The 14,011-nt window shown below is 57.0% G+C and overlaps 1 protein-coding gene across 2 annotated transcripts in view; it reads left to right on the top strand.

The window, feature by feature from the left end:
- Nucleotides 1-14,011, top strand: part of ABL1 (ABL proto-oncogene 1, non-receptor tyrosine kinase) — a 79,177-nt gene that overhangs the window by 46,376 nt on the left and 18,790 nt on the right. The window contains exons 1-3 of one of the 2 annotated variants that reach the window (XM_064170848.1): nucleotides 419-573; nucleotides 10,195-10,368; nucleotides 11,601-11,896. In XM_064170848.1, coding sequence (XP_064026918.1) covers nucleotides 489-573; nucleotides 10,195-10,368; nucleotides 11,601-11,896 — 555 coding nt within the window. In that variant the 5' untranslated portion in view covers nucleotides 419-488. Of the gene's footprint in view, nucleotides 1-418; nucleotides 574-10,194; nucleotides 10,369-11,600; nucleotides 11,897-14,011 lie in introns of those variants that run through there. The other variant, XM_064170846.1, reaches the window with a different exon arrangement.

Genomic DNA, 14,011 nt, shown 5'->3' with positions numbered 1-14,011 from the left:
GCCTCTCGGGCTCGCCCTTGTAGTGCTTTTCGGTGCTGGATCGCTTGGATTTTAACCTGGATACTTTCTTGTAGTCCTTTCCTGGATGTTGTGCTTTAGACCACCCCTGGATTGTTTGAGACTTTTCCTGCATTTTTTTGCAACTTTTCCTGCGTTTTAGACTTTTTTTCCCTCCCTCCTCCTCCTCCTCCTCCTCCCCCCGGATTGTTTCAGCCTCTCGGTGGATTCTTTCGGGGACTTTCCTTGGATGTTTAAAAGACTTTCCCTGGATGTTTAAAAACTTCTGGATATTTAAAGACTCGAGGGTTTTCGGGGGGGGTGTCTTTTTTTTTAGACTTTTCCAAGACTTTTTGAGTTTTTCAAGACTTCTCCTGGATTCCTGAAGCCTTTTTCTTGGATTCTTCGAGACCTTTGCTGGGATAATTCAAGAAGCTGAAGCGGGGAGGGGAGGGGGAAGGGAAACCAAAGAGCTGAAGCCAAACTAACAAATGAAAATGTTGGAGATTTGCTTGAAATTGGTGGGTTGCAAATCCAAGAAAGGGCTTTCCTCTTCCTCCAGCTGCTACCTAGAAGGTGAGTAGCCAAAGGGGTCCCGATCAGGAGGTGCCCACCCCATGGGAGCCCAAGAGCCAGAGCCCAGCCGGGCGGGCTCCAGCTCTTGGGCTCCCATGGTGTGAGCACCTCCTTGACCCTCATCACCACCCCAGGCACAACTTTTATCCCTTCTTTCAAGTTTTGGGAGGTTTTTTCATGTGGAGTTTGGTGGACTTGAGAGTCTACCAGGACCCCCCCCCCTCCTCCAAGTGCCTTCCATTAGCTGCAGCCTCCAAAGGCAGCGCAGCTCTACCATTTATGGTTGTAAAATGTCAAAAGGGATCTTCTTGCTGAGCCCATAAACAAAGCCTCATCTTCAAGCCTCTCTTTTTGTTAACCCTCTCATATTTGAGAGGTGAGAAAAGGATGGTGAAATGGAGATGAGTCCAGCAGGAAAATATTTTCAGCCTGTGGTCATCTCTTTGCTTGGCCTCTTGTGAGTTTGCCTTGCAGAGGCAGTTATAGGACTGAGTTATCCCCAAGTGTCTGCTTTGAAAAGGTGGTTTTGGAGACAAACTCGGGGGGGGGGTTGTAGCCCCTGAGATGTTTAAACAGGTGGATCCAACTAGTTCAGAGTGGTAGCTGGGGGGATGGTCACTGTGTTGGGATGGGGGACTTTGGGCTGAGGGCTTGCTTGGTGTGGCCTTGGGTTTGGGGCTGAGGGCTTGCTTGGTGTAACTTACAATTTTGGCCTGAGGGCTTGCTTGGTTGTAACTGGAGTCTGGGGCTGAGGTCTTCATGCTTGATGTAAACCTGGAGTTTGGGGCTGGAGTCTTGGTGTAACCTGGAGTTTGGGGATGAGATCTTCTTGTTTGGTGTAGCCTAGCATTTTGGGCTGAGGCTTTGCTTCATATGACCTAGAATCTGGGGCTGAGGTCTTGCTTGATGTAACCTAGAATTTTGAGCTGAGGTTTTGCTTCATGTGACCTGGAGTTTGGGGGTGAGGTCTTGCTTGGTTGTAACTGGAGTTTGGGGCTGAGATCTTGCTTGGTGTTGTGCCTTCCCTGGCAGTGTTCATGCCAGGCTGGACGAGGCCTTAAGCAGCCTGGTCTAGTGGGAGGTGTCTCTGCCCCTGGCAGGGGGAGTGGAACTGGCTGATCTTTAAGGTCCTTCCCAAGCCAAACCATTCAGTGGTTCTATGACCTCGAGCTTTGGGCTGAGCTCTTGGCTTGCCCGAGGTTCTTCACCCCAGTGCGGCTTCACAGCCCACCTGTGGAGCAGCATCGTGGCCTTTAGATGCCCTCTTAGAGCTGTGTCCGTGCCCCCGGGGCCATGCAGGCTTCACCAGCCGCTTCTGTGCCGCCGGGGCTGCTGCGGCTGCTGCCACGGGCGGTGCTGCCTCCCGGGAGCGGGCAGCAGCTGATGTCCTGGGGGCTGTGGAAGTGCCTGTTGCTCAACTCTCGAATGTTCAGCGGAGGAAAAGGTCCTCGGAAGTTCAGAGCTGAGGAATCTCAACGTTGACAAACAGCTTCTCGTGGCGAAGCCCTTCAAAGAGCTTGCAGCTGAAGGGGCTGTGTTTGTCAGCTGCCTTTGTGCTGTCTGAAATCAAGCAACAGTTTCCAGAGGACTTTTTATTCTTTTCGCTTATTTCGAGTTTCTGCAGGCTGGCAGGGGGGGGTGCACACAACTCGTTCTGATCTGGATCCCTGGGTGATCTTCTGGGGCTGTGGAACCTCTCCCCTGGCTCTGGCATTGCTGGGGCACAGCCAAGCTGCGCTCTGAGCCCTGCTGGACCTCTCTGTTCTCTGCCCTTGGATCTTTCAACACAGCCCTGGGAGAACAGGCAGAGAGCATCTGGGGCCTCTTTCCTGCAGGAATGGAAGCTGAGGGATGATGTTACAAGGGTGGTACCCTGCAAGGCTTCTCTTTTGTGTGTGTGACAACCACTCCCCCTCCCCACTGGCCGTGCGGTTGTATAATAGGATTAGAGCAGAACCTTGGCCCTGTAGGCAGTGTGGAGCTGAGGACCTGATCACTGACCCAGCAAACGTGGTGAGGATTCCACCTTCTGCTGCCCCAAGATTGGGGTATAGTGTCTGGGGAGTTTGATGGGGTTGGGAAGGAGCTTTGGAACAGCCTGGGAATGCTCTTCTCTAGAAGCATCTTGGCCTCAGTTCTCAGCTCAGCAAAACCAAAGGCAGCGTCTCAGGGACATGCAGATGCAATGTGGCAACTGCAGCCTCAGGGCTGTGACCGTTTGAGGACAGGCAGCCCCAGGCCCACCGTGAGCAGCTGTGGGGCTTCTGAGGAGCAGGATGGGAGGTGACAATCTGACCTCACCCAGGGAAAAGCAGTGAGAAAGCAGAGGAGGTTTTTCTGTGGCTGCCTCCCAGAGCTGCAGGGCCCCACGGGGCAGCTTTCTGACCGAGCCTCAGCTTTTGTTGTCCTAGCTGCAGGAGAAGCTGTTGAGGCACGAGGGGCAAGCTGGAAGTTTCCTTGCTGTAGTAGACCACAAACCCTTCAGCAGAGATGCTTGAAAGATGGAAGTGCCATCAGTGCCAGGACAAGGAATGAATTTTTGCCACATTCAGTTTCTTGCTTTGGTTTGCATCTGCCAAGGAAAGCAGGGCAGAGTTTGGTTGTCAGGGGACCTGAGGAGCCTACATCTGTTGGTTGTGTTTTAAACACTCTCTTGAAAACCTCCTGTTGGGGCTGGGTTGGGTCCTAGGCTGGCTTGGAATCAGGCACCTGTGTAGGTGGATGTGCCTTGGGCACAGGCAGTCAGATCTAGAGGCTCTCCATGGTGGTCCTCTTCTGGCAGGCTTCCATGCTCTGCTGGGCAGCAGGGGTGAGGGCTGTTGGCAGGGTTGGTGGTGCTGTGCAGGGGTGGCAGGTGCCACAGTCCCTGGGGAGCTTGAGACCTGCTCCTCACTTGATCAGCAAGCAGCTGAAGCTGGTTCTGGGGCTGCTGAGGTCTCACCCTGGTGTCTGGGCTGCCTGTTTCCTGCCTCTCAGTTCTGTTCCTACCAGTAAATACCATTCTGGAGGTGAGAGGTCTGAACTTCTGTCTTCTGCTTTCCCCTTCATGCCTCTGCCAAGCTGAGGATCTGCTCACCCACTTCACACCAAGAAAGGGTAAAGAGAAGGGAAGAGGCACAGCAAAGGCTGCTGCCAGTCTGATCTGGATAGAGAATGTGTCCATGTCCCAAATAGGGGCTAGAATGGTCCTGCTGCCTTCTGGGGCTGGCTGAGGGGCAGGAGCTTGGTTTGAAACCTGTCAGTGTTCTCTGTGGTGTTGGAAACCGTTTTGGTGACACTAGGAGGGTCCTTTGTTGTCTGTCTGGAATGGTTTCTGTGCTGCTGTCAGATTGGCTCTGCTCTTTTTCCCTCTTTGATAGCAGCATGGCTTGTCCCAGCCCCAGCAGCCAAGCCTGGGCAGGACCAGCAGCCTGTAGCCATTGCCCTCTCTCTGGAGAGCTCCTCTTGGTGCTTTTGGGCACACAGCTGAGCCAGACCAGCACCTGCAATGCCAGTGGTTCCTGCTCTAGTGCTCATGGCTCAGCAGGCAGCCCTTTGGTGACAGCCCAGGGCATGGACCTGCTTTTGTGGCCAAACCACACCCAGGCAATCAGAGGAGAATTCTGCTTTCCAGATGATTCCACAGTCAGGTAAGGTGGTGGTGTTGGGTGGGTGCCTAAAGCACCCTGACAGAATCAGAGAGTTGTTTGGGTTGGAAAAGACCTCTGAGATGAAGTCCAACCACCAGCCCAGCCCCACCATAGACTCATAGAGTCAGCCAGGCTGGAAGAGAGCTCCAAGCTCCTCCAGCCCAACCTAGCACCCAGCCCTGCCCAATCACCCAGACCATGGTACTAAGTGCCCCAGCCAGGCTTGGCTTCAACACCTCCAGGCACAGCCACTCCACCACCTCCCTGGGCAGCCCATTCCAATGCCAATCACTCTCTCTGCCAACAGCTTCCTCCTAACATCCAGCCTCAACCTGCCCTGGCACAGCTTGAGGCTGTGTCCCCTTCTTCTGTTGCTGGTTGCCTGGCAGCAGAGCCCAACCCCACCTGGCTACAGCCTCCCTTGCAGGCAGCTGCAGACAGCAATGAGCTCTGCCCTGAGCCTCCTCTGCTGCAGGCTGCACCCCCCCAGCTCCCTCAGCCTCTCCTCCCAGGGCTGTACTCCAGGCCCCTCCCCAGCCTTGCTGCCCTTCTGAGCACTAGGCCATGTCCCACATTGCTACATCTGCTTGAGTTCTTCAACACCTCCAGGGATGGGGACTCCACCACCTCCCTGGGCAGCCTGTCCCAATGCCTGAGCAATGCAGCAAGGAAGTTCTTCTATCCACCTGAACCTCCTCTGGTGCAACCTGAAGCCATTGCCTCTTGCCCTGTCCTTGGTTACTTGGGAGAAGAAGATCCCCCAGGAAGGGGGAGTGCATCCAGGCAGCATTCCTGCCTCCCAGGGCAGAGCCTTCTGCTTGCTTCCTCTCTGCCTTGGCTGTTTTCTTGCTGCTCACCTCTGGGCCTCTCCTCTCCCATCACTCAGTAGTGTCTCTGCCTTTTTGATAGCTCCCAGGGCTTCTCACCTGCCCGGCCTCAGCACAGCCCTGGCTGCCTTCTGTGCTGGGCTGTGCTAAGGGCAGGACCATTCTGACTCTTCAGACCCCAAACTGATCATCCTCAGGCACATTCCCGAGCAGCCTGGGGGCTGCTGGTTGAGGCAGGGAAGTAAACCAGGAAATCTTGGTGCTTTTTGCTTGCTGCTTTCCCTCCCCAGGGCTCAGAACTGGCCAATTTTCACTCCTCCTGCCCCCTGGTAAGGAAACCAACCCCTGAGTGGTGTCAGGAATGACACCAGGGGCACTGGAATTCGCTTGGGTCTAGGTTCTCTTTCCCCTCCCCCAGAGGTTGCAGTTGAAGGTCAGAGGGCAGCTTAGTAGCAGGCTGGGGAACAAAATGCAGATCTGTGCCTTCCCCACTGCTGCTGGGGGGAGCTGCTGGAGAAGGACAACTGTGACTGTGCCACCAAAGGCTTGCCCAGGGAATAAGGTCATCGAATGAGCTGGAGTGGAACCTGCAGGCTCATCTAGGAGGCAGCTTGCCCAAATACCCCAAGAGCCCTCCAAAGCCCAGTCAGAAACCCAGCCAAGCAAAAAACAACAACATCAAGAGCCTCCAGATGACAGAATCATCTCGTGGAGGAGTGGGAGAAGCATCCCCAGGGGTGCTCAGTGTCAGACAAGATGAAGCTCTGTAGCTGGCTGTGAGGACTTGTTCGTGCCTGGGCTTCCTCCTCCTCCTCTCCTGTCTGCATTCAGCAGGCTCAGCTGGCAGTGTGCAGAGTGCTGCAGGAACCCAACCTGCGAGGTGAAGGCCCCCAGGGGGTGGAAATGGGCAGCACAGGGGGCAGAGGCAGAGGCTGGGTCGATCTGGGCACTTCTTCACCCCTCTGCAGAAAGGCACAGCACTCACAAGTGGTCATCATCTGTCCCCAGCAGTCAGAGTCATGGAGTCAGAATGTCTTGAGTCAGGAGGGACCTGTAAGGGTCCTCTAGAGCAGAAGCAGCAGGCACTGGGGCAGGCTGCCCAGGAAGGTGGTGGAGTCCCCATCCCTGGAGGGGTTCAGGAATCCTGTGGTCATGCTTTGGTGCCAGAGAGTCACAGAATCAGCCAGCTTGGAAGAGACCTCCAGGCCCATCCAGTCCAGCCTGTCCCCCAGCCCTGTCCAGTCCACCAGACCTTGGCACCAAGTGCCCCATCCACCATGGTGCTGCTGGGTTGCTGGCTGCACTGGGTGATCCCTGAGGCTTTTCCAACCCAACCCACTCTGTGATGCTGTGCCAGCAGTGGCCCTTGCTGCAGGAGGCTGTGAGCCTGTGCTGTGGGGTGGGGGGACAGGAGAGGCTGAGCCTGAACTGACCCCAAACCCTTCCTGCTTTTTGGAAGGATCTGGCTTACAGGTTTCATTTTCTCAATCCATATTCCACCAGGCTTAGAGGATCCATGAGGACCACTGGGGCCAGCCTGGGGCAGAGGGGCAGCTGCTCCCTGGTGTGTGCTCAGTCAGGAATGTGGAGTTGGATGTTTCCAGCCTGTATCTCTTCTGCCATTGACCAGAGGCAAAGGAGAGCAAGGGGGATGCAGGGAGAGGAGGAGCTCCAGGCAGCAGGGACTGCACCCCCGGGGAGATGCCTGCCTGTGTCCTGTGCTCCCTAACTCCTGGGTCCTGGTGGAGAGATGCCAGCAGAGTTTGCAAGCCCACAGGATGTTTGCTCTGTAAGGACACAGGAGGTCTCCTTCCCCAGGGACTGCAGGAGCCTCTGCTGCTGTCCCAGCCCTTCCCTTTGCTTCTCTGGCTCTGGACCAGAGTTGCTGATGCTGAGAACTTCTGCCCCAGTGCCCTGCAGTGATCCACGGCTTGGTGTAAGCAGGCAGAAGGTAGGGAGGCCAAGTCATGGATTTCAGTCCTGCTGGGCCACAGCAGAAGATGCGTGGAAGGAGCCAGAGCACAGAGATCCCCTTGGCCCTGCTCGCTGCCTGCCCTGGCCAAGCCAGGACACCCTCCCGTGGGGCTGGCAGCCAGCAGGATCTGCTGGGAGCAATGCAGGCTGCTGGGGAGCTCAGCAGGGCGCAGAGCTGGAGCTAAATCCAGCAGCAGGAGGTGCAGAAGCTGTAGTGTGAGAGGGACCCTCGGTATGAGCAGCAAGGTCTGAGCCCTGCTGTGAGGCACTGCAGCCTGTGGGCAGCTCGGGTGGGCACCGCTGCCAGCTGTGCCTGGCTCCCAGATGGACACCTCCTGTCTGCTGCTCTCGCTTCATGGCTCTGCATCCAGAGCCTGCTGACAGCCTCCTCTTGGGGCACAGGCCTTCAGCTGTGTCTTTTGCCACAGTCTGTCAAGCTCCTGCTGCACTCAGGTCACCTCAGCTCTGCTCTTCTCCGTCTTGCCTCAGGGCCTCGTCCTGCCTTCCTCACTACCCTTCAAGCTCCGCTGGTCGCCTCCTTCCCCACCCCTGGTCGGGGGCTTCCAGCCTGCTGTGAGCACCAGCATCTGGGCCTTGCATCCCTCCTGCACAGCAGTGTTCACAGGTTGTAGTGGCAGGACGAGAGGGATGGGCTGGAGCTTGGGGAGGGCAGAGTGAGGCTGGAGGTGAGGAGGAAATTCCTTGCAGTGATGGTGGTGAGAGTCTGGACCAGGCTGTGGCTGTCTTCTCCCTGGAGGTGTTCAAGGTTGGATGTGGCCTGGAGCAGCCTGGGCTGGTGGAGGTGTCCCTGCCCTTGGTGGGGGCTTGGAACTGGCTGAGCTTTGAGGTCCCTTCCAAGCCAACCCTTGGGGTGCTGGTGGCTGGGCAGGGCAGGGGCAGTCAGCTTGGAGGATTCAGAGCCCTTCTGTGTGCAGCACCCTCTGGACTCCCAGGGGCACTCGGGAGGTTCAGCAGGTTCTGGTACCTGCATTTCACATCCCTTGCTGCTGCTGGGCTCTGGGTTTGCAGACAGCTGTCAGCAAGTCTGTGTTTGCAGGGACCCCCCGGGGCAAAGGCAGCCTTGGCTGTCACTGCAGCTGCTGGGGGCTGCTGGCGCTGGGCATGGAGTTGTCTCATGCTTCACATCAAAGCATCTGAGTGCACTGAGCCAGGCCCAGCACTGCCAGGGCACAAGGAGGGCTTCTTGCAGAGCTCCTGAACTTCCCTCCCATGCCCCAGGGAAGGGGCTCCCTGGCCAGGCACCAGCATCCTTCACCCTGCTGCAACCGGAGGGGAGCTGCCCTGCATTTCCTGCCTCTCTGCTGGCTCAGTCCCCTGTGGGGGAGGCCTTTTGCTTCCCAACAGAGGTTCTGGTTGCAGCATGCACTGCCATGTCCCAGGTGTGAGCCAGGGAGATCCTCAGGGTGTGGGGTTGTGGCTGCTGCACCTCTGCTGCCTGCTCCAGGTGGGTACTGATGGTGGAACTCCTTGGAGTGTCTCCAGTCACTGCAGCACCCTGTTTGATAAGGGAGCTTAATGGGCTTGACAGCATCAAAGTGTTTTCATGGTGAGATGATTACAGCTTAATTTGCTGCAAGTGGATTTGCTGTTTCTTTTGCTCATTGTTCCTCTGGAAGCAAACTCAGGCTGTTAAAAATACATTCTCCTGCAGGAAGCAGGCTTGGAGTGGTGCCAGGAGAGGTTTAGGTTGGATATCAGGAAGAATTTCTCCCCTGAAAGATTGGTCAGGCATTGGCACAGGCTGCCCAGGGAGGTGGTGGAGTCCCCATGCCTGGAGGGGTTCAGGAAGTGTATCTGTGGCACCTGGGGCCATGGTTTAGTGCCCGTGGAGGTGTTGGGCTGATGGTTGGAACTGGCTGATCTTAGAGGGCTTTTCCAACCCAACCACTCCTGTGATTCTCTGTTAGGTTCTTCTAGAAACCTCCAGACACAAGGACTCCACTGCTGCTTGCCCTGGTTAGTGCCAGCAGGAGGTGGCACACTGGAGTGAGGGGGCACAGCTGCCTGGAGTGTCACTGCCCCAGCTCTGGAGTGCTGCTCAGAGGGGAGGCTTTGCCATAAAATCACAGAGCAGTTTGGGCTGGAAAGGTCTTCTGAGATCATCCAGCCCAGCCATGCTCTAACTCCAGCAAGGCTGAGGCTAACCCATGGCCCTCAGCACCACAGCTCTGCCTCTGGAAACCCCTCTGGGCATGGAGACTCACCCAGCTCTCTGGGCAGCCTGTGCCAGGCTTTGGGAACTCTTTGGGGGAAGAAGTTCCTTCTGATGTTCAACCTCAGCCTCCCCTGCAGCAACAAGAGGCCATTTCCTCCTGTCCTGTCATTTGCTACTCTGGGAGAAGAGCCCAGTCCAGCCCAGCCTACTCCAGCCTCCTTTCAGGGAGCTGTGGAGAGCCTGAAGGTCTCCCCTGCAGCTCCTTTTCTGCAGGCTGAGCACCCCCAGGTCCCACAGCTGCTCCCCAGGAGCCACTGCACTACAAATTCTCTGGTGTGCTTGGATTTGTTTGGTGCTTCCTGAGTGTCACAGACCTCATGGGCTGCAGTCTGCAGAAGCCTTTGCTGCTCCTCTCCCCCTCAGCTGTGGAGCTCAGTTGTCAGGAATCTGTTTAGCTGGAGGTGTCTCAGGGATCCTGAACAGGGCTCCTGGTGTGCAGTGTGCTCACCACTGAGCCCTGGTTCTGTGAGCAGCAGGCAGGAGAGAGGGCAACAAAACCAAGCACAGCTTTGTGCTCAGAACAGGAGGAGAAATGATTCGGAGCACTGCGAGGAACCCGAGGACAGATCTCGTTCCTAACCCCCCTCCTGCCTGCTGCTCGCTGCTGCCTGTTGTGGCCATTCCATTCACAGGCTAATTAAGGGATTTATCTTCTAAAGGTCTGGAGTTTGTTTTCAGATGTAACCATTCCAGCACTGAGCCATGAGCCAGGGGATTTACAGGCAGCAAGCAGCTGACGTGAGCAGCATTTCTTTGGTGGAGGGAGGGAGAGGGGCAGAAGGGCTCTTTGCCTCTGGGACAAGGCTGTCCTGCCTGTGTGGCAGGAGGGCTGTGCTAAAGAGCCAGCCCTAGCTGTGCTCTGAGGCAGGAGGAGCACACATGTGGAGGACCAGTGTGTGTGTTAAGCAGGCTTGGCAGCAGCACTGACCCTGCTGTTTCCTCTCTGCTCCTGCAGAAGCCCTCCAGAGACCTGTGGTGTCCGACTTCGAGCCCCAGGGCCTGAGCGAAGCAGCTCGCTGGAACTCCAAGGAGAACCTCCTGTCCTGCCCCAGTGAGAATGACCCCCACCTCTTCGTTGCACTCTATGACTTCGTGGCCAGTGGGGACAACACTCTCAGCATAACTAAAGGTAAGGCAGCTGGGCAGGGTGGCCCTGGCAGTGTGTGGGGAGGGAGAAGTTGCCCTGCAGCGGCTGAGCTCTCAGCCAGACCCGGCGGAGTTTGGCTTTGCCGTGGGGATGGCAGAGTCATCAACTGTCCAAACTGTAGCTGGTCTCCTTGCACTGGGCAAGAAGCTGGCTGCCAGAGCTGCATCAGGAGCAAAAACGTCTGAGCTGAGAGATTCAGCTGGGCTGGTTTTAGAGGCTGGCTTTGATCCTTGCCAGCCAGCACAGGCCCTGCATGGCAAAGGGCTGTGCAGCTGCAGTGTTTGCTTGCTCAGTCCTGTTCCTGAGCTGTTCTCCAAGTCACAGCTGCTTACCTTGCTGCTCAAAACCATTCTTCAGTTGTTTGTCCTCTCCTGGTCTCTGCCAGCCCCACCAGGCCAGCTCAGCTGCAATGGGCTGGGTTCCTGTTTTGAGCCAAAGCAGCCTGAGAGCTGCTGCAGAGCTGCACGAGAGCCTGGGCAGCTCCCCAGGTGTGCCCGTGGCCTCCTGTGGCTTTGAGGGGTCCAGTCAGGCTTAAAGCAAGCCTCACGCTGCCTGCCCAGCCAGAGCTCAGCTCTCGTAGGCAGTGAGTGGGATGGTTTGGGTGTTACCTGCCTCCTGCTCTTAGGACATCACCCAGACCAGGCTCAGCTGGCTGGAAACGAAGGATTGAAGCTTTATATTCACAGCTTAGCAGTGTCCAAGCAGATATTTACAGTATCATAGAATCAAGCAGGCTGGAAGAGAGCTCCAAGCTCCTCCAGTCCAACCTAGCACCCAGCCCTGGCCAACCAACCAGACCATGGCACTAAGTGCCCCAGCCAGGCTTGGCTTCAACACCTCCAGGCACAGCCACTCCACCACCTCCCTGGGCAGCCCATTCCAATGCCAGTCACTCTCTCTGCCAACAACTTCCTCCTAACATCCAGCCTAGATCTGCCCTGGCACAGCTTGAGGCTGTGTCCCCTTGTTCTTTGCTGGCTGCCTGGCAGCAGAGCCCAACCTCCCTTGCTTTTACGTGTCTCAGAGGCCTGTGAGTGCAGCAGCCACCACCACTGCCTCCCTTGCACAGTCTGTAATCGAATTTCTCTCACAAAACTATTCCAGCTAGCCTCAAACCAGCACAATGGGTTAAAGACCTCTCAGCCAGCAGGCAGCTGGCAGTGCCCTGAGCTGCAGGCTAGCAGTGTCTGAGTGCCTTTTCTGCTTGTGCCAAGGTGAGAAGCTGCGCGTGCTGGGCTACAACCACAACGGGGAGTGGTGCGAGGCCCAGACGAAGAACGGGCAAGGTTGGGTGCCCAGCAACTACATCACCCCTGTGAACAGCTTGGAGAAGCACTCCTGGTACCATGGCCCAGTGTCTCGGAACGCTGCTGAGTACCTGCTGAGCAGTGGCATCAACGGCAGCTTCCTGGTGCGCGAGAGCGAGAGCAGCCCCGGGCAGAGGTCCATCTCCCTGCGCTACGAGGGCAGGGTCTACCACTACAGGATCAACACTGCCTCTGATGGGAAGGTAGGCTGGGGGCTCTCTGTGCCTCACTGTCCACAGCAGTGAGTAGTAGGAATGGCACTGAGCAATTCTTGCCAGGTAGGATGGGGAGAGACTGGCACAGGCTGCCCAGGGAGGTTGTGGAGCACAGAAGCACCGAATGTGATCTTCGAACAGCACTGACTGAGAGCTGTGGCTTCTGGGCTTTGGCTCTTTGTGCAGGGATGAGCCAAGAGGCAGCCACAGCCCTGCCCATCCCCAGCGCCCCTCGGAAGGAGCCAAGTGCCAGGTGCATGCAGCAGGTGCCGCAGTCTGCAGCCTGCTCCCTGCTGGGTGCAGATGAGCTGGGCAGTGAATTGTGACACATGCTGCTGGGGCTGGGCTTCCCCACGCTCTTCCCACCTCTAAAAGCTGAGGAGCTGGGAAGAGCAGAGCTAATACCTTGAATTTTTCCTGCGTGGAGTGGAGCCTGCTGCAGCAGGTGCCTGGCTCTGAGCTGCTGCTGTCACGCTCCATTAGCCGCGTCGCAGCGGAGCGTGGCTGTGTGCGAGGAGAGCTCTTACCTTCAGCTCCCTCAGCACCTGGGGCCTTCCCAGCCAGCTGGATCATTACTCAGCCTGTCCAGGGCACTTAAGATCTGCTGGTGCTGCAGTGAGGATGAATGGCTTCAGTGGGGTCATGTCCTGTGACTGGGAGAAGAGGCTAGCAGGAGAAAGAGGTGTTGGAGAAATGTATGGAGCGAGTGCTGCTGGGCACAGAGGTGTGCCACAGCCAGGTGGGCTCCTGGGCAGCACTGGAGGCTCTCAAGTTCCTCCTGGGGAGCACTGAAGGCTCCAAGCTGGTTCCTAGGGAGCACCGAGGGCAGTCTGAGCAGCTGTGTGAGGTTGCTGCAGCTGCTGGGTTAGGTTGCCCTTTGCTGGACTCTGGTCCTCTTCCAGGTGTGCCAGGGGAGGTTGGGACACTTGGATACAAAGATTTCTCCTTGGGGTGTCAGCAGCATCACCTTTTTAGGGCTGAATTCCTAGGGCTTGTCGCCTTCCCAGCAGGGGGCTGGTGATGAGGACTCACTTGCCCATGCTCTTTAGCAAGCTTTTAGGGTTAAAGTGGCTCAGCCTTCTGCTGCAGCGTTAAAAAGGCAACAGAAAAGAGCGCTGATGCCTCGCAGCAGGCTTCATTCACTGCTAATGATTTGACTTCTGGGCTGTTGATCGGTGCCCATCACAAGGTGGAGCTGAGCAGTCTCAGGAGGCTCTGCAGGAGCCTGGCCCAAACGCCACTGGTTTGCTTATCATAGAATCAAGCAGGTTGGCAGAGAGCTCCAAGCTCATCCAGCCCAACCTAGCACCCAGCCCTACCCAGTCACCCAGACCATGGCACTAAGTGCCCCAGCCAGGCTTGCCTTCAACACCTCCAGGCACAGCGACTCCACCACCTCCCTGGGCAGCCCATTCCAATGGCTTGTGACTCTTGAGGGAGGATTTAGGCAGGTGATCACACTGGGTGCTTCTGTGCTCCACAGCCTCCCTGGGCAGCCTGTGCCAGTGTCTCACCACCCTCCCTGCAAAGAATCCTTTCCTAAGATCCACTTTCAATGTCCCCCCTTGCCAGTTCAAACCCATTCCTCCTCCTCCTCTCATTCCCAGACCTTGTCAATAGTCCCTCCCCAGCCCTCCTGGAGCCCTCTGCAGCTCCTGAAAGGCCACTCCAAGGTCTCCTCCAAGCCTTCTCTTCTCCAGGCTGCACAGCCCCAACTCTCTCAGCCTGTGCTCAGCAGAGCTGCTGCAGCCCTCTCAGCATCTTGGTGGCCTCCTCTGGACTGGCTCCAACACTTCCATGTCCTGCTTGTGCTGGGGGCTGCAGAACTGCACCCAGGACTGCAGGTGGGGTGTGAGGAGAGCAGAGCCAAGGGGCAGAATCCCCTCCCTTGCCCTGTGCCCACACTGCTCTGGCTGCAGCCCAGCACAGGGTTGTGTCTGGGCTGCACTCCCACTGCAGGCTCCTGTGGAGCTTTTCCTCAGCCCAGACCCCCAGGTCCTGTTCCTCAGGGCTGCTCTCAGCCATTCCCCACCCAGCCTGGACCTGTGCTTGGGATTGCACCCACCCAGGTGCAGGACCTTCCACTTGCCCTTGTTGAATGCC

Source organism: Pogoniulus pusillus, chromosome 35 (genome assembly GCF_015220805.1).
Source record: "Pogoniulus pusillus isolate bPogPus1 chromosome 35, bPogPus1.pri, whole genome shotgun sequence".
Lineage (NCBI taxonomy): Eukaryota > Metazoa > Chordata > Aves > Piciformes > Lybiidae > Pogoniulus > Pogoniulus pusillus.
This window is presented reverse-complemented; position numbering and strand designations above follow the sequence as displayed.